This window comes from Camelus dromedarius, chromosome 11 (genome assembly GCF_036321535.1).
Source record: "Camelus dromedarius isolate mCamDro1 chromosome 11, mCamDro1.pat, whole genome shotgun sequence".
NCBI lineage: Eukaryota > Metazoa > Chordata > Mammalia > Artiodactyla > Camelidae > Camelus > Camelus dromedarius.
This window is the reverse complement of record NC_087446.1, coordinates 7,272,253-7,298,062: the sequence shown is the minus strand read 5'-3', so window position 1 is coordinate 7,298,062 and position 25,810 is coordinate 7,272,253. Positions and strand designations below refer to the sequence as shown.

Below are 25,810 nucleotides of genomic sequence, written 5' to 3'. Positions count from 1 at the left end.
CTTTTACAGCCTAAGAATACAGGTTGTTTCTATTTGAGATTTTGTTTAAGCAGTCACTTATAGTTTTCCCTTTCAGAGGACTTTTATTTTCTTACTCCAGTCACACGTTATTTGGTAAACTTCCCAGTATTTTTAGTACATTCATGTTGTCTAGTCTGCTGTGGCTTTCTTTTTGTTATTTACAAATTAACAATGAGACTAAATTACAAGACAGTTCAGGAGACAGCTGAGAAAGCAACTGAAGGAGAGGTACTAGCACACTCAGGTAACCACCAAGGTTTAATGAAGCTAATTGGGAATTAAACATTTCTGCTCCATGACAGATGATTCTGACCTTTCATACTGAAGGCCTGTTTTTGGGTATGGCAGGGTGGAGATCAAAATATAGATAACGTAAAATTTTCCCTCTTAACTAGTTTTAAGTGTACAGTTCAGTGGCTTTAAGTACATTCACATTGTTGTGCTGTCATTAGTAACATCTGTCCACAAAACTCTTCTCCATGCAAAACTGAAACTCTGTACCCATTAAACAGTAACTACCGCTGCTCCCCTCCCTCCAGTGAGGGCTTTTTTGACCTTTAAACCTGCAAATGAACTTAAGTACCTTAACACTTTGAAGAATAATACAGTTGCCATGACCAGTATCATCAGAATACAGACAGAATTTTTACCTGGAGAATGCGCGAAGCCCTGTCACCTCCTGCCCCCAGCACGTCCCTGTCATAGTTCCACATGCCTTCTCCATAGAAAGAAAAGTGGAGCTGATGATCGGTGTCTTGTTCAGGTGAGAAATGAGTTTGTCCCATCAAGAAACAAACAGAAGCCTACATCTGCCTGACTCTGCAATGAGATTGCTGCTGGTGTCTCCTGCTAGGCTTCTTTCCCTCTGGGGACCCCTGTCCTTTACACTGAAACAAGCAGATGAAAGTGCTACGTGGATGAGTTCCTCACTGTATCCGCACAGAGAATAGCGACCAGTTTAAATAGACTCCTTTCCAGATAACATGCACCATCATCAAAAAACTCTTTTTCTTTTCTCCTAATTCAAATGGGCTTGGGTTACAAGGAGATTCTAAGAGGGAAAGTACTAGCATGCAAATGTTGTATTTTAGAAAATCTGATACTGACTTTCGATTTATGGGGTGAAAACACTAGCTGACCATGTATTTTTCCTGTTCTAATTCAGTGCAATGAATAAAATGAGAATGAAAACATAGATGTAACTAAGATGTACTACTTTTTTAGACTAACAGATAATGTATCAAAATAACTAGTTAAAGAGAAATAGTTATGGTTCAAAAAGGTAAACTCTTGGTTTTATGTTTTCAGTACTTAATGCAACTCTAATAGGAAGTTGAAATAAAATAAATTATTTGGTTCTGACGCTACATATTTCATTTCTCTAGTGCTCACTAAAAGGAGGAAACAGTGATTCATGGATGAATCCTCTTGCCAAACAGTTTTCAAATATGGGATTGCTGGTAAGTTTTATTTCTTCGTATATGAAATGTATCTTAGCTTTTATGTTTAGTGCAAATTTCAAGGCCACTGCCACAGATAGTACAAAATTATAGATTTAGAAACTGATTAAGCAATGTTCCTGATTTGGATTAGGCAATATTTGTTCTGTATTCTTTTTTCTTAATGAAATACTCCAATATTTGAAGGTTACACCTTTTAAATTTGTAGTCTTTGCACCCTTTTCCTTAGGCGGTTAGGGAAGAGAGAGCCAGGTACTTATAATTGATATAATTTTTGCTGACTACTGTACCAGTTTTAATATTAAAATTTTTAAAAGGACAGCAATAGCAGAATAACTAGGGAAACTATTTGTGATTAATTAGGTAGGCAATTCTTGTAGAATTTCTATTTTTTTTATCTCTCCTGGGAACATTATGGGGACACCCTGGTCCTTCTTGCCAAAAGACAAATGACTTGGCTGCACATTGCAAGATTTGATGACTTGACAAGTCACGAGAAGAAGTTGTCATCATTTGGCTGCCACTCATGGAATTTGATCCTGAGCTGACTGGAACTTGAGGATAGGGGTTCATTTCTCCAAGCAGCTGTTTAGCTATTGCTCTGTCCCTAGATTTACTGAAGCTAATTTGATGTGAAAATTGAATTTAGAAATATAGGCACCAGCAGCAGTCAAAATTAGCCATATTAAAAATGTTATTGTCTTCATTCCAACTTAAGGTTCATTTCAAAGGACTTCATATAGTGCTGGTAGTAAACTAGGGTGTGACTAGCATATGAACAATGCCATTTCTTCTCTGATTCAAACATTTAATTCAGACCTTAAATCTTCCCTCACTGTTCTTTATTTTCAGAGTCAAACTGAAGATAATCCAAGCAGCAAAATGGATCTGTCTGTAGGTGTGTATACTCCACTAATACGAATGGAATGTGTTGTTGTTAGTGATACCCTGTTGGGATCCCCTCCTCAGTTTGAGTTGGGACAGGTGCAGTGCCATGCTAGACACGAGGTGGGGGTTGAAAACGCAAGTGAGTGCAAGAGCCAAGAAAGTAATGTGAGCGGTGTGTGCCAGGTATAAGAAATTGGGATGTGGAAGGCACTGGTTGGCTGTGGAGAGCAGATGTACCACCTGTAGGAGTCAGTCTTTGCTCTGCTGTGAGCGATGGTTGGCCTGGAGGAGGGCAGGCTTAGCTTTGCCAGATCCTCCAGTGTTTCCAAGAGAGGCCAGAGCTTCACATATACATTAATGCCCTGATTTTTACGTATTGGAAACTAATTCAGTTATCTAAAAAGGCTGTGTGTGGCCAAAACAAAGTATGTCTGTGGCGCTGCCAGATTCAGCTCTAGGGTTGCCAGTCCTGCCCTCACTGGGCTTTTCCATCCATTACTGACAAACTCTCTATCACAAGCAGAGCAGATGAAGTGTCAGCCCTTCAACTGTGGGGTCTTCACAGGGAGGCTGTGGCTCACGCTGAGGAACTTAAAAAGTATCAAACCAGGAAGAAAAGAAAACAGTCCTGGGAGATAAGGGAAATAGCCTCTGATCTGTGATTCCTTCAAATATGAGAATAACTAAAAAGTGAGCTTCATGTCAGTATAGTAGCAACTTTACAGAGATGTGAAAGAGAGCAGGAATAATCATTGCACCTTGGAAAGTATGTTTTGCAAGTAACCGGCATGCCATCTCCTGTGTTTAACTCGGAGTTCTAAATTTTAGGGCAACAGCCAGGTCTCTTTGATCTTTTTATTTCTAATAATTGTGTTTTACAACCCCAACCGTTTATCTAGCAGGTGCTAAAACAGCAATAAGAGACACATTCTCTCACTGAGGATGTTTGAATATATGAGCAAGATAGAGTCATCAAACATATCAATAACCAGTCTAGGTATATTTTTGGTTAGATTTTTACCAGGTTAGTCCTAAGACTCTCTTTCAATCTTCCATAGAAAACAAGCGACAGCTGATACATGTTGGGGTTTTTGGGGTGTGTGTGTGTGTGTGTGTGTGTGTTTGGTTTATTTTGTTGTTGTTGTTTGTTTAAGCATCCACATGTGTTCCAGGAGGAGCACTAGCAGCCTGAACCCATGAGAGCTCTTTGGTCTTAAACCAGCATCCCAGAGAGGGTAGTGGGATAGGTCACTCTTGCTCATGAGGGAGACACTGATTTGTTAAAATGTTCACTCTTTCTGTGTTACTTTTCAGGGAGCCTTCCAGAGAAAAAATTTGATGTGGACAAGCGAGCAATGAATCTCGGGGATTTTAATGATATCATGAGGAAGGATCGACCTGGGTTCCGTCCACCTAATTCCAAAGACATGGGAACCACAGATAGTGGGCCTTATTTTGAGAAGGTGAGTTGAATCCTTGGTTTAAGATAATAATTCATGAGAACTGCTTTGGTTCCCATTTGTCTTTTGATAATTAATTCCAGAAGGAAGCTTAGAAGTACTGAACCAAATGAGTAAGCAAAACACAAACATCACCTGCATTTAAGTGATGACATGAAAGTAGTTGACGTTGACAGGTGATTAGGCAGTAGCTAGAACCATCTGTCTTTAGGATATGAATATTGTGAACAAGGTCTAAGTTTTGGGAAATTTATGAAGTTTGAAGAGGGGAAGTGGTCTGTATTTATAGTGGGGGAAATGCACACTCGAAACATGTGGAAGAAATTCTAGAGATAAATTGATTCTGAATTCTTTTTCTGCTACCGCATAATTACAAATCAAATTTTTGGATCTTGTGCAAATACTCTGTGTCTCCTAAGGCCTTGCCTTCTAGCTTTGTCAAGATGACCCAAAACTTTCTCCTTTGCTGTTTCTAAGAGAGCACTTTTATCTTCTTTCTCTGTTTCCCTAATGGTCTATTTTTAGTTACAATGGTATACAACAAATTCTCAACTACCTGCTTTAAACAAGTCATTTATACCTATTTGTTTTGATTTTTAACATTTCTAATGGAGATTATTCTGTGATTCAGAATACCAATTTGTAGTGTTCCTGGTCTTCAGAAAGCAGATAAAGCCAAAATTTTTTAATCTGGCACATTTTTGACACCGCTGGTGCTGATCCAGACAGCAGCATATTCACAAGAAGATTACTCTGGCTTCTGTTTCAGCAGCCATATAGTTAGAGTAATCAATATTAGATTCCTAAAAATAAAGTGTCTGGCAATTTTTATCTTCATGCAATGGACAGAATGTGTTACTAGCTTAAGAGGATAAGAAGAACCTATATCGAAGAGGATTATGGATGGTGTCTATTGGGCAAAGTATGATGATGATGATGATGAGATCCAAATTCTGTCCTCGTTTATTGCTAATACACTCTAACTTTGTTTATTCCTGGTGTTTCTCTCTTCCCTTCTTGCATTCTGTTGCTTCACTAACCAACACTCATTGTGATTGGCTAACTACTACTACTTTTCAGCTGACTTTGCCTTTCTCCAATCAAGATGGGTGCCTTGGGGATGAGGCTCCCTGCTCTCCCTTCTCCCCTTCTCCCAGCTACAAGCTGTCTCCCTCTGGTTCCACACTACCCAACGTCAGCCTTGGAGCAATCGGCACAGGGCTCAACCCCCAAAACTTCGCTGCTAGACAAGTAAGGAGGCCTCTCAAATTTATAACTGCTTGGCTGTGGCCTCGCCTTGGCCCTGGTCTGCAGTTTATTGCATCATTTGTCTGTCTTGGGAAATTTGTTGATTACTGAATGCACAGAATGATAATAAGTGTAGGCTCTAGATCTTTCAGCCCATGGAACCCATCTCTCTTCATGTTTCTCAACATGGGTTTTGTTTTAAATCTGTTTCTTTTGTCCTCCCATTTTTGGTCATAAGTTCATGTTTAATAGGTTGACTAATGACTGGCTTGGGAAAATGTTAAAGAGGCTGCATGGGTACCTTCTGTCATTTAATTTAGCAACAGGTTTGCCACTACTAACGTTAGATTGAATGGCAAGTTATACTTTTGAGGTCTTTTCAATTTAATATAATTGCGAGCTAGAAAATAGCAGCAAAACTAGTACGATTAAATTTTTAAGGGTTATAGCATCTTAAAAACCTAGTTCAAGTGTAAAATTACCCCCAAGAAAGGTGACGTGTATATTAGATAATGAAGTGTTAAGAAGACTGGATATTGCCCAGACGTGCGGTGTTGGGGTCCGCCTGGAGCAGCCCCTTCCCAAGGGTTGGACCTGTCAGTCCTCTGAGGACACGCTGGGCTGTAGAAACAAGGCTGGAGGACCTGCGGGATGATGCCTCCCTGCTGTGCAGGCCTGACTGAGCAGACGCAGCAGGCCTTTATTGTCTCGCAGTAGCTCTGTTGTAGTTTTTGTGGAGAAAACTAGGAATTTGGGGATAACTCCTTTGCGACGGTGACTCCAGTGATGATATTTTTCTAGCCTTAGTTCCATGACTACTTACCTGTCACTCTGAATTTCACCGCGGATGTCATGGAAGGACATTTAATTATTTGCATTACATGTTTGCACATGATGATTTTCACATTTAAAGGATGATGTGAGACACCTCTTACATCAAGTTGCATATAGATCTTTCATATGCTTTCTAATGGTTGCTGTGGCACATTTAAAAAAATGGATTATATTATATCCATGTTTTTAGATTGGTTATCTCTGAATTGGGAATAATAGATTTTTTTGTTTTCTTCCTTTATATTTCACTCTTTCTTAATGGTTCCACAGAGGACATGGCTATGTATTGTTTATATAAACAGAGAAGAAACAATTACATCAGTTTTGGTGGGGAGGAGGGATCTTTTGGGTTAAGGTATAAAAAATATAAAATAGTCTTAACGTTCTTGGTTAATGATCATTATGTATATACTTCCAGGATCACCTGATTATCAAATACTTCTAGTATATAAACTTTAATATAATTGACCAGCCAAACTAGCTGTGTACTGGATTCTTAAAAAAGGTCATTCCTCTTCCTTTTTTTGATCTGTGGATTGCTGCAAAGTCTGTTGTGAACCAGATTGATATACATATTCTATCCAAATATGGTCATGATTTTTTTCACACTATTTTCATGCAGAGTTAACATGCTTCATAATTTAAAAATAAAATTTAAGAGTGTTTTTTTCCCCCAAATCTCAGAGGATTTCAGTCAGCTTGATAACCTTGTTTTTAATGTATATACCTTTCCAAGTTGAACACTGTAGTTGAGGCATATATCACCAATAATTCTTAGGCTCCAGGTCATCATAAAAGCCTCACATACAACAGTAAAACTTTAGAAATAGGCGGATAAACCACACTTATATATATATATATATATATAATTAAATACATTACTGTACGAAATAGCTACTTCTGAGCCAAGATGACCAGCTTGTGATTCCAAGATTCCATATTAAAAGATAGCAAAGGAATGAGGACCTCCGTATAGCATGGAGAACTATATTTGGTATCTTGTAATAACCCGTATATGAGTCACTTTGCTGTACACCTAAAACTAATACAACACTAAGTCTACTAGACTTCAATAAACAGAAATATGGAAGGTATTTTTTTGGTAGACTTCTGTTGACGTATCTCTTATTATCCATATCAGATATATCAAAGTGCTTGGTATGGCTTTGGGACACTTGATAATGAAAACCTAAAACCTTTGGTAGGAGTGGGATGGAATCTTTCTGTTAGGAATAGGAAAATAAGGCTTGATTTTACAAAAACTAAAAGGCAGATTCCTTTTAATACTTCTTACCAGAAAGAGGTTGAAATTAAAAATGACCCCAGCAAAGCAGTTTGGGACCCCCCCAAAACATGGATTCTGAAAGGACTTTAGCTATCAGAAACTTCACCATCCAAGGATCATCCATGAATAAATAACATATAATAATAACACAGTTATTACTTTGATAGTAAAGTGTAAGTGAGAACCATCTTAGAATAGCCTTAGCAAAATAAATGTTTTCTCTTCTCCCGGGAATGACTAGTAGCTAAGCTGCTGACAATGACTAGCAGGACCTCAGAAGAACCAGAGCTGAGCCATCTCACCTCAGAGAGACAAGTCTGATTAGTAAGACAGGAGAAGCAGAGACAGGAGAGCTTCTAGAATTAAAGTCTTTTCATGTTTAAATAGTCCTTTGGGAGATTTAAGATTCATGGTGGATCTTTGATTTTTTTATGAGATTTACACAGATTTTAATCACCATTTCTACTTTATGTTCATGGTCATTTTCATTTTCAATATTTTTAAGTTCATTAATATCCCTGAAGCAGTCTCTTAATTCTATTTTGAATCATTAAACTATCAAAATATCTTTAGTGTTCTAGAACTTAATGATGCCATTACAAAATTCTTCTTTAAAATAACCTTAATCCCCGCGACTTCAGGGATAAGATGATGGTGGTGACATCAGCTCGGAGCGCCCACACTTGGTATAAGCAGTGGTGCAGCTGTCTTCACTGATGATGCTTAGTGGGACGTTTGTTTTCAAGCGTATGAAATTGGTGGGTCACGGATGTTTGCAAATGATGTGCTCATCCTACAGACCAGGGCTTTATTGAGCTTCTGGGAATACAAAGAGGGAAATGTTAAGCTGGTGGTGGAAAGACAGAATGGAAAATAACTATAATGTAATTTGACGATGGGCCCTGTCAAGGAGATTTGAAGTGTTCTGCGAACATAGAGGTGAGCTCAGGTGATTTGGATGTGAAGTGAGGAGGAAGGTTTGGGAAAGACCTTCTTGATGAGGATGACCTCTGAGCTGGGCCTCAAAGAGGTCGAGTGAAGATGATACGAAACACTATGTCAGGCAGAGGCAGCAGTGTCAGGTGTCAAATGCATTTTCTTTGCTTCTTGCTAGAAACAATTCGGAAAGGAAGGGCCATCATATAGCCCTGGTTTTTATAGGCCTTTGATTGGAACAGTCTAGAAGTGCTTCAGTGAGTTGGTCCTCCAGAAATCAGGGAGTTAAGCTTGTTTTTAACTAGACTGATAGTCATACATTTGAATGAGAAGTTACAGGTGAGTAATGTTTTGGTGACCCTGGAATGATTTTTCACTTTCCCCCTTTCTTCCTTTTTAATTTCACTGTGTGATTGATTCATATTTCTTAATTGAGCAAAGAAGGGGCCAAGCAGACCCAAGACAGAGAAGAGTGTTCATAACTGGAGTAGAGTCCTTATGGAGCTAGGCTCACAATTGGGTGGCACTGTTTTTGTGATTGAGTTAACCAATTTGGACAAGTAATATGGTAGTATTGTTGTACAATGGATATTATTTGCAAGCCTGCATTTTTACAGGTGCCTTTCAAGATGAGTCTCAGATTATATAGTTTGAGAATAAATTTGGGAAACCCAATTGTAAAAAAGAAAGTAGTTGAATAAATATTATATCACCTGCACCTTTCAATAACAACAACCACATAATTAGTGCTTTTTCTAGTATTTGACTACATTTAACCTTTTGGCTTATGGAGTGCGTCAGACTGCAGGGTTGGTGATGATGTGCCCATGATTGGATGTGAATAATTTTCCAAGCATTCCAAGATCAGGAACTTTTCAGTTAAAAAATTCTGTGATTCTGTGAATATAGGGTATGATTCTTCTGAGGGGTAGAAAACCTGAACTGTTTCTTATTTGCATTTTTTTATGTTAACAGAAAGCCTTACCGTTGCTGTTCTGTTTGCAGGGTGGCAATCATGGTTTGTTTGGAAATAGCACAGCACAATCGAGAGGTGTGCACACACCAGTGCAGCCGCTGAACTCTTCTCCTAATCTCCGGGCGCAAGTGCCTCCCCAGTTCATTTCCCCCCAGGTAAGCAATTTCATGGTTCCAGAATTCAGAAGTGAAGTCCAGGCGGTTTCAGCTGACTGGTTTTCTAGACATAAGAGGAGTAACAGTTACCAGTCTGAAATACGAAAAATCCAGCTGCCAAGGATCAAGATTTTTAGAATAAGATGTCAGATCTCTTTTTATTCATTGTATTGTGCATACAAAGTTAGACCTTTTTGCATGAAAAGCATTATATCTTTTAGCTCTCCTATATATTTTCACAATATTATATTGATTTTTTAAACTGTGTATAATTTTTAACTACTTTATATATTCTGATGTGTCCACATTCAGAAGTTGGTTGCCCTCAAGGACTTGGAGGAGAATGGCCAGGTTCTGGGTTCCTCTGAAAAGTTGTGAGGAGATATATGCTAAAACACTGACCAGGTGCTCTAGGGGTATTTATTGCTAAAGAAGAGGCAGACAATGACTCACAGAGCAGCTCTGTGTGGGGTGTGGTTCTTTGGGTACCAGAGGAACCTTTTAGGTCCCTTTCTTAGCAGGAGATGGCCAGTGAGTTATTTGAGGGTATAGGTGAGAGATTTGTGCCAGTCTGCCACATACTGCCCCTCATCATCCCTCTTCATGAGAAAACAGGTCTGGGGAGCGAAGTAAAAGCTGATAAGCCCGAGAGAGGATTCAGTGTGTGACCTTAGAATGTTATTTTAATGAACTAGAATCAAGAGCTTTCAGTCTGTCCCGTCACATAAAAGGGAATGGGGTCCTTAACAAATCCAACCAGCAGGTTGTGAAGGGTCAGGTTTTGTTTTTGTTTTTTGATGTCTTTTAGGACAAAAGCTTAAAGTATTTATTTGAAACCCTCATCTATAGATTGCAAATCCCATTTTTGACACTGAGTCTCTGTCTTGGTAGAGGAAGAAACGTTCATCGTGCCCGCCCACCCCCATCCTCGTGGTCCTGTCTGGGAGTCGTCTTAGTGCCTCTCTCCTTCCCTCTTCCCTCTAACTTGCACTCATCCTTCAAGTCCTGGGTACTGGAAGATCCTCCAGACAGAGCTACTCTTGACTTCCCCAGCACTTTATAATGGCAGCATCTTGACTCTCAGAGCACTTGCCAGCATGTCTTGGTATCGGGCCAACAGTCATCTGTGGTCATGGAATATCTGCAGTGAATAGATGAAGAAAACACCTCTCCCACCACGGCCTCCTGCAGTTGGTGGCGGTGTTGGAGGACAGTCAGCAGATAGTCAGTGTGATAAATGTTGTACAGAAATGCCTGACAGAGTTTGGGGAGCTGGGTGAGACCTCACACCAAGCAGTGACATTTAAGCTGAGTCTTGAAGAATGAGTCAGAGTCTGCTGGGCACAGCCAAATGAAAGGTACCTTCTAGGAGGCAGAAGCAGCTTGTGCAAGGGACAGTAATATCTGGAAGAACATGGCGCGTTTGGGGAAATGGCGTTAGTGTGAACAATTAGTTTGCGTTTCTGGAAGCATTCGTATGGGATCTAGAGTGGAAGAGGAGGGAACTAGTCAGGAAGTTTGGGACCAAATTTGGAACAGTTTTGTTTGCCTTACTGAGGAGTTTGGACTTTGTTCTTTGATCACCATGGTTTGTAACCATTATCTTGGCTGCTACTTAAAAACAGTTTCTAGGTCTTCCCCCGTCTACAGAGACACAGTCTTGGGTGTTTGGCCTAATGCCCCCCAGATGATTTTTATGTGCTCCCTTGGCTGCTACTGCTAAAGATACTATAGTGTTAGGCAAGATTTCTCAGCTGAGTGGCAATATAGGAAAATTTAAGTTTAAAAAAACCACCAACAGTAATATAGAGGAGATGTTTGAATGACAGAACTATGAGAGCAGAGGAGACGAGTTACGATCCTGTAGTAGTAGTCCGGGTCAGGCAGTGGCAGTGGCAGTGGCAATTAAGACCTTCCTGGGAATGTTGCCAGTGATCTTTGTGTTGTGGAATACAGTGGTCTGTTCCCCAGTCTCTTTTTAATCAATGTATCAGCAGCATTTGACACGGTTGATCACTCCCTTCTTTTTGAAACAATTTATTTGGCCTTTGAACACCTTCTGTATTGATTCTTCACCTGTCTTGTCTTCTCTGTTTGCTTTACAAGTTCTTCCTCACTCTCCCAGCGTTTAAACATCCGAGCCCCCCCAGTCTCAGTATTTGAACCTTTTCTCACCATCTACAGCCACTACAGGTGATCTTACCCAGTGCGATGACTTTAAAATACTGACAGTTCCGAAATTATGTCTCCAGCCCAAATCTCTCTTCTCAGCTGCACAGACTTCTGGCTGTCCCTACTAGGATGCCTTCTAGGCATCTAAAGTTAACACGCCCAAGACAGAACTTCTGGCTTCATCCCACACTCCCCTCAAAAACATGCTCTTCCTCCAAGTAAGTGGTACTCTCTTGTTGCAGGTGCTTAGGCCAGAGACCTCAGAGCTAGTTGTGAGTCTTCACAGCCCACATCCGACCCAGCCACAGATCCTCCCTTCAGAGCTTTACCAGCACCCAACCATTTCCTGCCACGGCCATGGTCTCCTTGACTGGTCCCTGCTCTGCTTCATCTAATAACTTGCCTGCCTCGAGTCTGTTTTCCATCCAGACTTCAGACTGATCCTCTAAAACCACGCTGTCCAGTGTAGCCATTAGCCGCATGAGCACTTGAAATATGACCATGAAAGAACTGAACTTTTAGTTTTAATTAATTTAAATGCAAGTGGCCACAGTAGGTTAGTGGCCACTACATGGACAGCACAGGTGTGGAACATTTCTGTCCTCACAGAAAGTTAAGATAAATCATGTTACTGCTTTACTAGGAGTCCTCCCCTGGCTTCACCCTCACTGAGAATGCAAAGCCAGCTCTTTACTGTGGTCTCTGAGGCTCTCGGTGATCTTCCCACCCCCCACCTGCCACTCTTCTATTCATCCAGCCCTCTCCAGCCAACTGGCCCCAGTGCACCAAACATACTTCCTAGAATGCTCTTCTCCCAGATTGCCGCATGGCTGCATCTTTGTTTCCTTCAGATCGCTGCTTCACTAGCACTTTATCAGACAGGCCGTCCCAGGCCAGGCTGTGTGTGGTGGGTGCACCACCCCGCTGGTACTCCTTCTCCCCTCCCCCATGCCCGGGAGTGCAGCACACGGCACAGCAGCTGGATCTGCATCTGCTTTGTTCCCTGCTGCGTCCTCAGCATCTACAGCTGTGCACGGCATGTATATTGAGCTCGGTGAATACATGTCAAGTCATGGGTAGGCATGTTTCAGAATGATCTAGAAAGTGGAATTGTTAGGAAAGCATGGTTAACTTAGCCTAAGAGACTTTGGTCATAAAGAAATGTGCAGCCCCTAAGTGTCTGCTGTACTTGGAAAAGAAAAGTACTTATATTCTCCTACAATTTTGAAATTTGTTTATTTAGCAAAATGCAGTTAACATTTATTTAATGCATAATGAGGGAAAACTATTCAACAATGGAATATTTCTTTTCTGATATTTACCTATTTTGAAAAGTGAAGTTGCTGGGTATCACTTAAAAAAAATTTTTTTTTTAAGTAAGGACAATACAATAACCACACTGAAAGTTTGGATTGTGCAGAAAAAAATTCTTCCAGCAACAACTCCCTCATCCCCCGACCCCGCCCCAGCTGTAGTGACAAGAATTGCTTTTGCACAGTCCCCTGTCCAGACTTAGTTCATGTACAGGCATACTTTTCACATAACTGCATTCATGGTCACGATATCCTGCTGTTTTCGTTAACATTGGGTCATAGTATTTCTTCGTTACTAATATAGTCTTCAAGTTGATCATTCTTAATGAAGAAGGCAAAATGACCCAGCAGGCAGGCTTGTTTTGATTTCCCATTATTGGGTATTAAGTCGTTTTCTTATTTTTTACTGTTACAAATAATGCTGTAGAGAAATCCTTATACAGAGATGTTTGCCCACATTATTTCTAAATTTAGTTGCCCAGAATGAGATTTCTAGGTCAAAGCACGTGAACATTTCAAATTCTTGATGAATGTTATCAAATTTTATATCCATTTTAACCACATTATAGGGACAGTCAATAATTAATGTAAACATAGGAAGAAGACATTGAAACTCATCTTTGAGATTTGTTACAAATGTTCCAGGCCATGGGTTCTTCTACCTTGCCCTTTTCTTCCTATTGCTCAAATATTCAGACAGTAACATATTCTAGAGGTTTCTGACTTGCTTTTAAATTGCTGTCATTTTGCACCTATAACACTTTGTTAAATGCCTCTAACTAGAGCTTCATTAAATTGACTCCAACTAGAGCTTCACTTTCTCCAGCCCAGCTGGAGATTGAAGGGCTTTTAAGCCAGAGTAATTAACTCCCTGCCATGGGAATGTGCAGACCTGCACTTTAATTATCCTGCAACCCAGGTATGAATAGCCGTTTGCCAGGAGCCTAGTAGAACTTCTCTCTGGTCCTTTTGTATCCACTGGAGGCCAGTGCTTGTGCAGTGTGAAAATGAGAAGTTGAGCAAAGCTGGATAGGAGGTCCTCAAAGTGTAACCTCCCTAGTCTTTATAACCTTCAATGGATACAACATGTGATGTGCTGGCATTTAAATTAAAGTATAAAAATACTTCATGTTACCATTTCTTTACTTTTCTTTATAGTCTTTTTGTATCTATCTTTAAACAGTGTATTGTTTCATGTTCCCTTTTTTGTACTTTATGTAATGAAATCATGCAGTTTATGTAGCCTTCTCTCTTTTTTTGCTTGATATTGTTTCTAAGATTTTCCCATGTTGATTTGGGCAGTTGTGGTTCATGCAGTGTTCTATTGCATGAATAAACCAGCGTTTATTTACCTATGCTATCCTACTATAGATAAGCCATTTGGGTTGTTTCCAGATTTTTGCTATTACGAGCAGTGCTGCTGTGAATATGCCTAGATCTGTCCCCTAAGATGAACTTCTCCAGGGTACTGCTTGGTCATGGGCGTGTTTTACTTTGAATGGTGGTTTCTTTAGCTAATTTCAAGTAGTAGGAGTAGTGAGGAGGGTGAGGGGCTGATGGGCTCTTGCCGGGGATGGCATACATTCTCAAGACTGAAGAAAAGTGGTGACCAAGAGACCAGCTAATTTGTGCAGTAGATCTTCTAAAATAGAAGGAAGAAGGGAGGAGAAATGACAGCTCAGACAATGGCTATCTATTTTGGAGGCCAGTCGGTTAGGAAACAAAATAAGCAGAGGAGATTTCCTGTGAATCATAGAAGAAAGCTCTAGGAAGGAAGTTAGAAACAATGCTGATCCATGCAGACCGTCTAGAGCAGCACCGTCCGACAGAAATGTAACACAAGGCACGTAATGTAAAGTTTTTAGTAACCACATGTAAAAGATAAAAAGAAACTGGTAAAATTAATTTAGTAGTATATATTCTTTAACCCAATATATCTAAATTATTATCATTTCAACCTGTAATCAGTGCTTTTAAATTATATTAAAAATTTTAATTTTTTTCTAAATACCAAGGCTTTGAAGCTTGGTGTGTATCTTACACTTAAAACACATCTCAGTTTAGGTTAGCCGTGTTCCAAGTGCTCAATAGCCTCACGAGACTAGTGGTTAACACAGTAGATGGCCAGGCCTGTAAGACATAGTTATGTTAGTTTCTTTTCTGGAAACTGTCACAACAAATAACCACAAGCTGGGTAGCTTAAAGCAACAGAAATTTGTACTCTCACAAGTTCTAGAGGGTAGAAGTCTGAAGTCAAGGTGTCATCAAGGTTGGTTCCTCCTGGAGGCTCCAAAGGAGAATCTCTTCTGTGCCTCTCTCCTGCCTTCTGGTGGCTGCTGACAATGCTTGGTGTTCCTTAAAAGCATTGCTCCAACTTCTGTCTTCATTTTCACATGACGTTCTTCCCCGTGTGTCTCTGTATTCACATGGCTTTCTCTTCTCCGTCTCTGTGTCTCTTCCTGTTCTTATCAGGACCTCAGTCATTGGATTAGGGACCACTCTCATCTGTTATATCCTCATCTTAAACTTGATTATGTCTACAAAATTCTACTTCTGAATAAGGTCACATCCTGAGATCATAGTTGGGAATGAATTGTCGGGGATGCAGTTCAACCAATTGCTAAATCAAATGAATTTAAGATACACGCTGAAGGTAGTGAGTTTGATTTCATGAGTCATTGGGGAATGGTGGACTGGCTCTGGTTTGGAATGTGGTGTGATAGCATAGGACACAGCTACACTCCTCACCCCCCTCCACGCCCCCCCCACCTCCCCCAAAACCTCTTAATACAAGGAGATTAGAACTTTTGTATCAGAGACGGTAAGTTAAGCCACACTGGTGACCGCTTGGGTGAACACAAAGGAGAGATGAGAGTTATTATGTGCAAGAAATCGTGGAGAGTGTTGGTCGTGCTGGCCATAAAGCTGGTACAGAGGCACAGTGCACAGTAGTGATGTGCTTGCTTTGCGCTCGTATCTGCTAGGGGTCTAACTGTTAAAATAGAAAATCAAACAAGTTCTTTAATTGGTCAGCAACACTCAGCATCTCTTAGAGGCTAGAGATGAAGCAGCTGGAAGAACTATTAATTTAAACCAAAATACTTTCCCAAATGAGAGAACTGATAGGTTAAGTGAAAGTGCCTGAGATCTTGGAAAGAAATGAGTTGATGAGCCAAGTATAGGAAACTTGAACTTAGATATTTTTAGACTAGAAAGTGTCAAAGAAAAGATAGGCAGATATTCTTGAGAATGTAGCAGAGACCGTGACTCAAAAGTAGTAGGAAGCTGAGGAATGTAACTCTGCCTGGGATGCTAAACAACCATGGGGAGACCCCCATGGGTCTTCTGGTTAAAGGCTCTCTTATGACTCAGGTTTTATGGGGGCATTTTAGACAGCTTAAAAAATGGCTTTTCTGTTCTGCAAAGGGCTCTGCACTGAGAAATTGAATGAGATACAGGTGAAAGAAGGGATCATATTTAGCCTGGAGATGAGATGCAAGGGAACTGTAATCATTGTCTGTAACATCTGAAGAACCATCCTGTGGAGTAATATGAACATTGATGGAGCGCATTTCTAAGCAGTTGACGTGAATTAACTCGTAAAGTCCTCAAACAACCATTTGAATGACTTCAAATTAATATTGAAGTTAATATTACTATTCAAATTTTGGAAATAAGGAAAGTGAGGCTCAGAAAGGTTAAATAAGTAACTTGCTCTGACTCAGACATCTCACAAATGACAGGCCCAGGCAGTCTGCCTCTGTTTGTTTTTTATTGAAGTATATAGTTGATTTACAATATTGTGTTAATTTCTGGTGTACAGCAAAGTGATTCAGTTATGCATATGTATACATGTCTTTCATATTCTTTTCCAATATGGTTTATTACAGGATATTGAGTATAGTTCCCTGTGCTATACAGCAGGACCTTGTTTTTTATCTATTTTGTATAGAGTAGTTATTATCTGCTAATCCCAGACTCCTAACTTATCCCTCCCCCATCCTCTTTCCCCTTTGGTAATGGTAAGTTTGTTTTCTGTCTGTGAGTCTGTTTTGTAAATAGGTTCATTTGTATCATATTTTAGAGTCCACTTATAAGTGATAGCATATGGTATTTGTATTCAGGCCATCTGCCTTTAGAACTAAACTTCTGACCGGAATGCTACTAATGGGAGAGGGATTAAGTTTGTCCTCCATGGCACCAACTGATTCAGAGGGTTTAGTGGATGTTTTATATTTTTATAGCACATTTTCAGTAGTAACTTCTCAGACAAACGTCATATTGTCATTAAAACTTTTTTCTTGCAGATATTTTTCTGATTGTAAAATTAGTCATTTTTATTGTAGAAAAATTGGAAAGTCTAAGAAGAGAATGAAAAAGCTCCTATAATCTCACCATTCAAAGATAACCATTGTTAACACTTTGGTGTATTTCTCCCAATCATTTAATACTTTTCTAAATACTTTTCGAGGAAGAAAGTGTCAGTGCTTGCTTTGAGCTCTACTAAGATTCTTTTCACAGAAAAAAAAATTTCTTTTATTTTGATAAATTCTGAGCGTTCCTTTTTTGGCTAGGTTTCTGCCTCAATGCTCAAGCAGTTTCCCAACAGTGGCCTGAATCCAGGTCTTTTCAATGTGGGGCCCCAGTTATCTCCTCAACAAATTGCCATGCTGAGCCAGCTTCCACAGATTCCCCAGTTTCAGTTGGTAAGTAGCAGATTTTCCTCCTGTAGCTGAAAGGTTGTTTGCTTTTTTTCTCTCTCTCTCTTTAGCTTTTATTTGCTTCATGTTATGCAAACTATTGAGCATGCTTAATGGTTGGTATATCAGCTCAGCTGGAGGGAAATGTGACCAGTAGACCAGGAGCTTGGTGGTACTTCCCTCGTGGACACTCATTCAGTGCCCAGACCCTTGAGTTTTCTCAGCTAGTCCGTCTTAGGAAAGCTCGATCCTGTCTCTCTCCCTGTTTTGTAGGCATGTCAGCTCCTCCTGCAGCAGCAACAGCAGCAGCAGTTGTTGCAGAACCAGAGGAAGCTTTCCCAAGCTGTGCGCCAGCAGCAGGAGCAGCAGGTGCGTGGGCTCGGGAGGGTCCCTCTAGTGCTCCTTGCGAGGAGTGCGTTTCCGCCCAGCCTCTGACAGCACAAGCAACTTGAGCGCCCTCTTTCCCCATGGGGTTCGCATGCTGGCTCATCGTGGGTCCCTTTTCCCTTGGGCCTCCTCCCCCATAGCTGGCTCGGATGGTGAGTGCACTGCAGCAGCAGCAGCAGCAGCAGCAGCAGCAGCAGAGGCAGCCCAGCATGAAGCATTCGCCGTCTCATCCTGTTGGGCCCAAGCCCCATCTGGACAACATGGTACCCAACGCACTGAATGTGGGGCTCCCAGACCTTCAAACCAAAGGGCCAATACCTGGATATGGTTCTGGTAAGTTGTCTGTAATGAGAACTGCCCGCTGAAAAAGATCTGTCAGTCATGTTCTCATGTTCTAAGCCCAGGGGTTGGACCTGCTTGACCCTGTTTTCACAACAGCTGTGCAAGGTCGGTAAATATTCTTATCCGTCTCGTAAAGGTGAGATATCTGGGCTATCGATATCCTGGAGTTTCGGTGGTTTCCTGAAGCTCACCACACAGTTAGCAAACAGCAGAGACAGGCCCCCACCTTCTCCAGGTCCAGAGCAGTCTTCTACTACTTGTGAATGGCAGTCAGCTCTCCCACCACCAGCAACTTTTAAAAGCCAGTCTAAATGTTTGTACATGCTGTGCGTGCCACACGTCAGAGGTTGTAATCTATTAAATTATATACAAGTTGTGGTGTTTAGTTCTACTGATAGAATTACCTTCTCTTGAAAAGAAATGGGGAACAAAAATTATAAGACAGACTGATAAAATTCTGATATTAGTATTTCATCTGATTTAAATAGAATTAGCACAAGTAAGCTTATACCTTTGACATTCACCAAGAATTTGTTGGCAGGCAAATCATAGCTCTTTGAGAACTGGTGAACATGCTGTAAGCAGAATCCAATCAGTGAGGCAACAGTGATTTAAAAATAAAATTTAAAAATTAAAAAGGTACCACACACCATAGCGAGTTTCTTCTCAAATTGACAACATTTAGATTTTATTTCAGTAAAGATCATACTATCCTCTACAAACTCAAAAACAAGGGTTTGGGGAGACTTGAAATCCATATTCCTCAGTGACAAAGTGACCCTGGACAAATGGCCCTGCCCTCTGCACCATGTGGTGCCCACTGGGATGGGGTACCCATTTCCTGCGGGGTGTCCACATGCAGAGAAGAGCAAAGAGTCCAAGGACTCCCCGACCCTATATAGTAAAGGGGATTAATTTCCAGGTCCTCAAGTTCTACCAACTGTGCTTTTTTTTTTAAAAACGATTTGCCTGAGAACTTGTAAATTCAATATAAACTGTCTTCCATTTGACATAAAAAAAGGGAAGACTCTCCACCATCCTGTATCATCCTGTATGCGCTTCCTAGCGCATGCTTATCTGGGGTTCCAGGCAAGGAGGAAGCTTCCCATAATGACTAACGAAGGTGCCGTTACCCCCGGCTTTCCAGTCGTCACCTTCTGAATCATGTTTTCTGTTAAGGACGAAGCCTGACGTAAGAACCTGGGTGTGTTGGTGTGTGTCCAGTCTGAATGTAGACACCACGTATGATGGTAAAGCAGGGTAACTTTGCTTCTCTTTTTGTCGAAGAATGCATAGTTCTTGAAGTAGAATCCAGTCGTGTAAAGCGAAGAGGGCGTCCAGAAGCCACAGCGGCTCTTCCACGTGTTAAAGCACTGAAAGCACAACATCTTTTCGGCCCTTGTCAGTACTCATCCCTAGGGCACGTCTTAGTTGGAAGGAAAAGTACCTTTGAACAGCTCGAGCATTATCGGTTAGTGAGACTGACTCTGAAATAGATGTTTTGACAATGCGTCAGGTAAAGCCTGTGGATCAGCCTTTATGTGATTTCCTCTAGAATGAGTATGCATTGGTCAGTTCGTTGCTAAAAACCTGAAGTCATGATGTATTTATTCCAGTGACTATAACATCTTTACTATTTTCTGCCCCTTATTAAAAAGTAAAATTATATATTGGCTACAAGTCTGTTCATTTTGAGCAGCATATACCTTCCTCATTTATTAAACATATAGAAAATTTTAATCATGATGTCTTCTTAGATCAGCGGTGTTTGTCATTATTACACTTGAGTCTTAATGGCTAAAAGATCAGAGTTCAGTGTATACACATATACATTTACTGAAGAAATGTCATTTTTTTTATAATATTCCTGTTTCATAAGTAACTTAGAAATTTAGCTATGCATTATAATCCAAATTAAATAAGGAAAAAGAACATTGATTTATTAACTTATTTATATTTGATAACTTACTAAACAATGGATAAATTAATTTTATTAGGTCTTTATTATATTGTGATCTGACCATTTATAATCTACTTTACAAGATGCATTTTGCAGTTTATTTCACAGTTAACAGTTTTCCTCAATTCACATTACCACAATTATTGGAATTGGAAAACTGGGACTGAAAACAAGTCTGATTTGGCTGCCTCCTTTGAATAAACTAAATCTATAGCCAGAAGATTTTGAAGAAGATATAGTTAAAGCGTATACACAAATTAAAATTTTTCTGAAAAACATAAAGATGTCACAAAATGAACGAATATATCGTGAGTATAAATGATGCCGAGTATATCCAACTAAAAAAGATACCTATAGGTGAAAGAGTAGCAAGAAACATTACAGTTTCTTAATAAGTCTTGATAAAGACTCTTGGTATATTTTCTCAAAATTAAAAAGTTTAATGACTTTAATGACTGCTTAACTAATCCTTAACTGATTACTTTTGTAAAATAGATCATTTCTCATTCTCTGCTTTTAGCAAAATTGAAAATATATGTAATTGAATTGTCAAGTGATAATGACCTGTCTAAAAATTATGTTTTAGTATCTTATGTTATTGAGCTGGGGGGAAGGGAATATACCTAAAAAGAGATGCAAAGAAATAAGTGATTTTATAACAAGACTCCTCCCTTTTCCATCTACTTATTTATGTAAGATTTCTTAGTGCTTTATGTCTACAAAAAATTTTTTAAAATAGGTATAGTATGAGCTAGATTTCATTCTAGTATTAAGTCATGGTCATTCAGATATCAGAACTAACTGAGAAACAAAAGTCACTCATCTTATTAGAAAGTGCATTTCCAATAAAATTTAATTTTTATATTTAAAATTCATCAAAATATGTAATATTTATGTGTGTGATATATCCAGGGAAAAGTAGATTTATTATGAATATTAGGGATTATTAAAATAGCAGAAAGATAACTTGTATCTATCCCAGGATTATGAATGTGTCAGTATCATATGAGCGTGTGTGCATGGATTAAAACAGTTACATTAAATGGGCAGCTGTGGGTGATTTGTTTCTTTTATAATGCATTTTTATTACAATGGTTATAGAAGCAGGAATTTGTTTTTTAAGCTACAACAAAAGTAGTAGCGGAAAATACAGAATTACAGACAAAGAGAGGGAAGGAGTGGTTGATTAAGGACAAGCTAATTTGAGAATTTCCTCAAAGAGGTGAGGTCTGGGCCGAGTGGTAGTGATGAATAGACTGATAGTGCTGAGTTGGAGTATGTGGCAAGGAAAGTAATTCTGGCAACGACAGATAAGGTAGCCAGGGTGTTGTATTTGTAAGCATGATAAGGCAGGTAAAAGGGAAGTGCTGGTGAAATGAGGCCCTGGGAAAGCAAGGGGCACGTCTTCTCTCTGTTTGCACCTCATCTCCTAACCCAGAGCCTGGCACAGGTTAGGGTCTCCATAAGTATTCATTGGACTGAATGAGATAGCTTGTTCGATTAGAAGTTCTGTGTCTGTGAGCTGGAGCATCACAGGAGGCCACTGGATGGACTGAGGAGGTTTGGTTTTTATAACATAGCAGGGACAATAAAGGCAGTATTTTCCTGGATTTGGAGGTGTGATAGCTCCGGAGAAGCCCACAGTCATGAGTAGAGTGCCCTCTGCTTTCTGTTAATGTAGCCACCAGAGCACAGTGCTCCAGAATCCTTTCCTTCAGATTTGTTGAGCACATTCTGTGTCCTGAGGTCAGGCTAGTCACTACGTGACATCAAAGAAAGACAACAGAGTTACGTCCAACTTTGCATTGATTTTCCTCTCATAGTTTTGGGTTTGTAGATGAAACCTGTCAAGGCAGTCTTATCTCCTATTTCTTTTTGCCCACTTCAATTGTCTTTTCCTTACCAAACTTTATTGTTTAGTTATGGTGCTGCCATATGGTAGTGACGTTTGTTCCTGAGCTTCTAATGAGAAAGATGCCCACTTCACCTGAGGTTCAAGTGGAGCTTCTCAAAACTCTATTCTTTCCTAAGATTTATAATTCTTACTAATTTTCTACATTTCCTATGTTACAGAAGAACTTCTAAGCAGCTAAAATTGAATAACTTTAATTTCATTGTGAGTTTTAAGAGAAATTTCAGAGCAACTTTACAGAAAATGAATGTGTAAGAAATAGTTCCTTATTTTACTAATCTTTACGTTTTTCTTTTTAATCTTCACCAGAATCCTAGGTTATTTTCAAAAGCTCTTTCTCAGTGATTGGAACCAAGCTTTCGCATGGCCTGGAATCCAAGCATGTTGGGCTGGTGTTCTGAGTCAAATGTAGCGGTGTAATTTGCCCAAGGAGCAAACCTGCTTAGGCCACTAAAGCTGTATCAGAGAAGGCCCATGTTCCTTTCAGCCTCCCTGGCCTCTAGTCTCATTTTGTTTTAGTTACACAGGATAAAAGTAGAAAATATCTTACACTCTTCTTTTTAAAAAAAAAAATTGTTCAGTTTGAAATATTTCCAGCTCATTCCAAGGATTCCTGTTCCCCACCCCCGCCCTCCAAGCAATCTCTTGGATTAGTAAAGCCAATTCCAAACATTGTAAAGGGACATTGTTCTTTATATTAATAGCAGCATTTTAAACATAGGTCAAGAAAGGTGTCAGAATGGATTTGAATTTGATTTATTAGGCATTTATAAAACTATCCCTGACAATTAAGAGAAGCACAGGGGAGAAAATTGTGACCTGGGCCTTCAGTGGGATTTGGATAAATGGAACTTGAGGGCCAGTAAGACACCACCAGACGGTAGGAGAGTGGGGTGGGCACAGTGTGGAGTCTGGCCTGGCTGGAGCCGCATGCCTGCTGGAGTCAGAGCAGACGCCTGCAGACGCCTGAGCCTCGGCGTAGGGGGGACCCTGCTCACCTCCTTGGGGGGCCTGAGTGTGTGTGTTGCTGCTGCTACACTGACTGTAACTTGTTCTCATTTTTCTATGATTATCATTATTCTTCCCCTCCCTGGTTTCAATTGTTTATTTTAGTCCTTTATTTTACTTTTTTGAGAGTCAGTTTGGAAAATATTAAGTACGTTGTGACCCAGAGAGGATGGTGGACCCTGTGGGACTCCAGCAGCAGGCCCCTCCTGTGTGGTTTTCACCTGTCCAGCCCTGTGCAGTGGGGAAACCTGCTCCAAAACACCCTTGCCTGACATCTGGGGGCACACGGCAGAGTAAACTCTGAATGCCTCACCAGTTGCCTACCCAAGCTTTGGGGTCTTCGTCATTGTATAAAAACTTCTTTGAAACTGATCTCCCAGATTCTGTCCTGACCTCCACCTGTCCCGTTCTCACACTGTCAGTTCTCTTTGTAAAACACAAACCTGGTTATCTCCCTCTTACTTGCTTTAAAATTTCTTCATCTCCTGTTGTAGAGGAAAAAAGGTCTAGACTCCTTGGCCTGATACATGCATGACATGACCCTTCATCTCTCCCCTATCTCCTGCTGTTCTCCACCTCACTTCATCCATAGTTTCCTGAACACCCCTGATTATCATCAGTCAGAGCTCTGTACTTGGTTTCTTACTGGCCTACCTGCCCTAGGCCCTAGGTCAGATGTCCCTTCTGCTAAGCCTTTCCTCCCCCAGAGACCCTGCCACAATTTCATAGCTGCTGGTACACCACATTGCTTTGACGTGTGGACATCTCCGTCTCAGTTGGAGAACCACTGGCCCCAGCACTCTGTCTGGCTCAGATGTTAGCTAAATGGAAAGTGAATGCACACGTGCCCTGAGATGGTCTTAATTAGATGGCAGTCATACACGTTTTCACACCTGAACAAAGAGTCATCACATTTTTAGCAAGGAAGAGCCAGCATCAGCATTTTGAATCAAAATATCTGTTTCTGAGTGAAGAAACTTCATGTGAATTAGCCTTTAAGTGACAAATGAAGCTATTCATGGGTTCTGCCTCAGAACTCTTGGTTTCTGATACCAGAAACTTACAAAAAGACATAAAACATGTTCTCCATTTTAGGCTTCAGCTCTGGCGGCATGGACTACGGCATGGTTGGTGGGAAGGAGGCTGGAACAGAGTCTCGCTTTAAACAGTGGACCTCCATGATGGAGGGACTGCCCTCTGTAGCCACACAGGAAGCCAGTCTGCACAAAAATGGTAAGAGCAAACAGAGCGTTATGAGTTCCCGCTCCCAGCAGGCCTTGATGGAGGGTCCCACGAACTTATTTTGAAGCACAGATCTTTATCTTTTTCTTAATGAGTCTCTTGATTCCCCCCCACCCCTCAAATCCCCTGATCACCTATGAGAGGAAGATTTGGGTTGCGTGTATTTCAAATTATAAGAAACTTAAAGCCCTAGTTCTGATTAAGGGGAGCAGAATTTCCCACCTGCAGGGGGATGGAGGGCATTAGCAGTGAGCTTGAGCACCCCTTAGGGTAAAACCCTAGTAAATTGGCTGAGAGAACAAAATCAGTTTTTTGGAGGTACAAGAGAGATCACAGCAAATATATATATCATGTTGATTGTCTAAGCTCTAATCTGCAGAAGATGACTAATAGATCAATACATAAGAACTGAACTTTCCACAAAGCTTTCTTGTCCTTGAATCACAGTGTCTGCAAGACAGCAAATTGAGGTCATTGCAGGCATTGGTTATGGATTTGGGTCGGCCCTTCATCTCTATAATTCTCTGGAAGAACATCTCCATTTCCCTGTAAAACAGATGAAAGGGCTCGGAATCTTCCTTCGGTCTTTGTTTCAATGTTTGTTTCGTTTGACAGTAATGTACTTGGACTCAGCTGTATCCATGAGAACCAAGTATAAATAGGTGTCGGCCTGCTCCTCGGCGGCTTCCTGGCACTCTCAGCCCCATCAGTCTGGAGCCTTTCAGGTTCTTTTATAAACCACTCTTTAATGTGCCCATCCGGGAGGCTGGTGAAGTGGCCACGTGGAGCGCTCTGCTGTCCCTAAGCACTGTCATTTGATTTCGTGCTACAGAATCAAGAATGATTTATTGAAACTATAAAATTGTTTCTGGACTGAATAATCCAAGCCCAGCAGCATCCATGGCTTGGACACCTTTGTGCTGCTTCTTTTGGCTGGTAATTCATCAGACCCCCTGGTCTACAAAGACATGAGAGAGTTAAGATTATAAATGCACAGTGGCCTGTGCAGAGCTGACCTGAAGCTTACCTTTTACCAACTTGCCTTTTTGGAGCTTCTAGGCAGTGTTTTCTCTATTTCCTTAGCAGTCCCCAAGGTCACTGAGCTTTTCATCTTTTACTTCCCTGTAATGTGCCCTTAAGTCAGATTTCTCCCAGTGGCTCCAGAAAAGCAAATGACTTCTTAGCTGAACATGGAGATAATTTTGATACTACTTGTGCTAGGCCAAACCAGAGTGTTTTAATCACAAATATTTTACACAAACATTTTAATACATTACCCTGGAAGTAATTTTTTATCTGTTCATACACAGCATCCTAAGAGTAGTTTGAGGAACACAACACAGCATGTAAAATTCGTTTGAGAAGTAAGTAGAATGGTATCTTCACAGAGGCCAAAAAGTTTATTTAAAGTAAAACTCATTTTTGTTAGTTTATGGGAATTACTAAGCTTTCATTTTCCCCTCTGCCTCCCAGCATATAAAATGCATGAAGAGGGCACCAACAAAACTGCT

General features: G+C 40.4%; 1 protein-coding gene across 6 annotated transcripts in view; it reads left to right on the top strand.

The window, feature by feature from the left end:
- TNRC6B (trinucleotide repeat containing adaptor 6B) overlaps positions 1–25,810 on the top strand; it is a 224,700-nt gene that overhangs the window by 176,470 nt on the left and 22,420 nt on the right. For all 6 annotated transcript variants that reach the window (XM_064491424.1, XM_031463315.2, XM_031463311.2 and 3 more), the window contains 8 exons: positions 1,407–1,481; positions 2,334–2,379; positions 3,684–3,832; positions 9,138–9,263; positions 17,323–17,454; positions 17,722–17,817; positions 17,976–18,168; positions 24,153–24,290. In XM_064491424.1, coding sequence (XP_064347494.1) covers positions 1,407–1,481; positions 2,334–2,379; positions 3,684–3,832; positions 9,138–9,263; positions 17,323–17,454; positions 17,722–17,817; positions 17,976–18,168; positions 24,153–24,290 — 955 coding nt within the window. The remainder of the gene's footprint in view (positions 1–1,406; positions 1,482–2,333; positions 2,380–3,683; positions 3,833–9,137; positions 9,264–17,322; positions 17,455–17,721; positions 17,818–17,975; positions 18,169–24,152; positions 24,291–25,810) is intronic.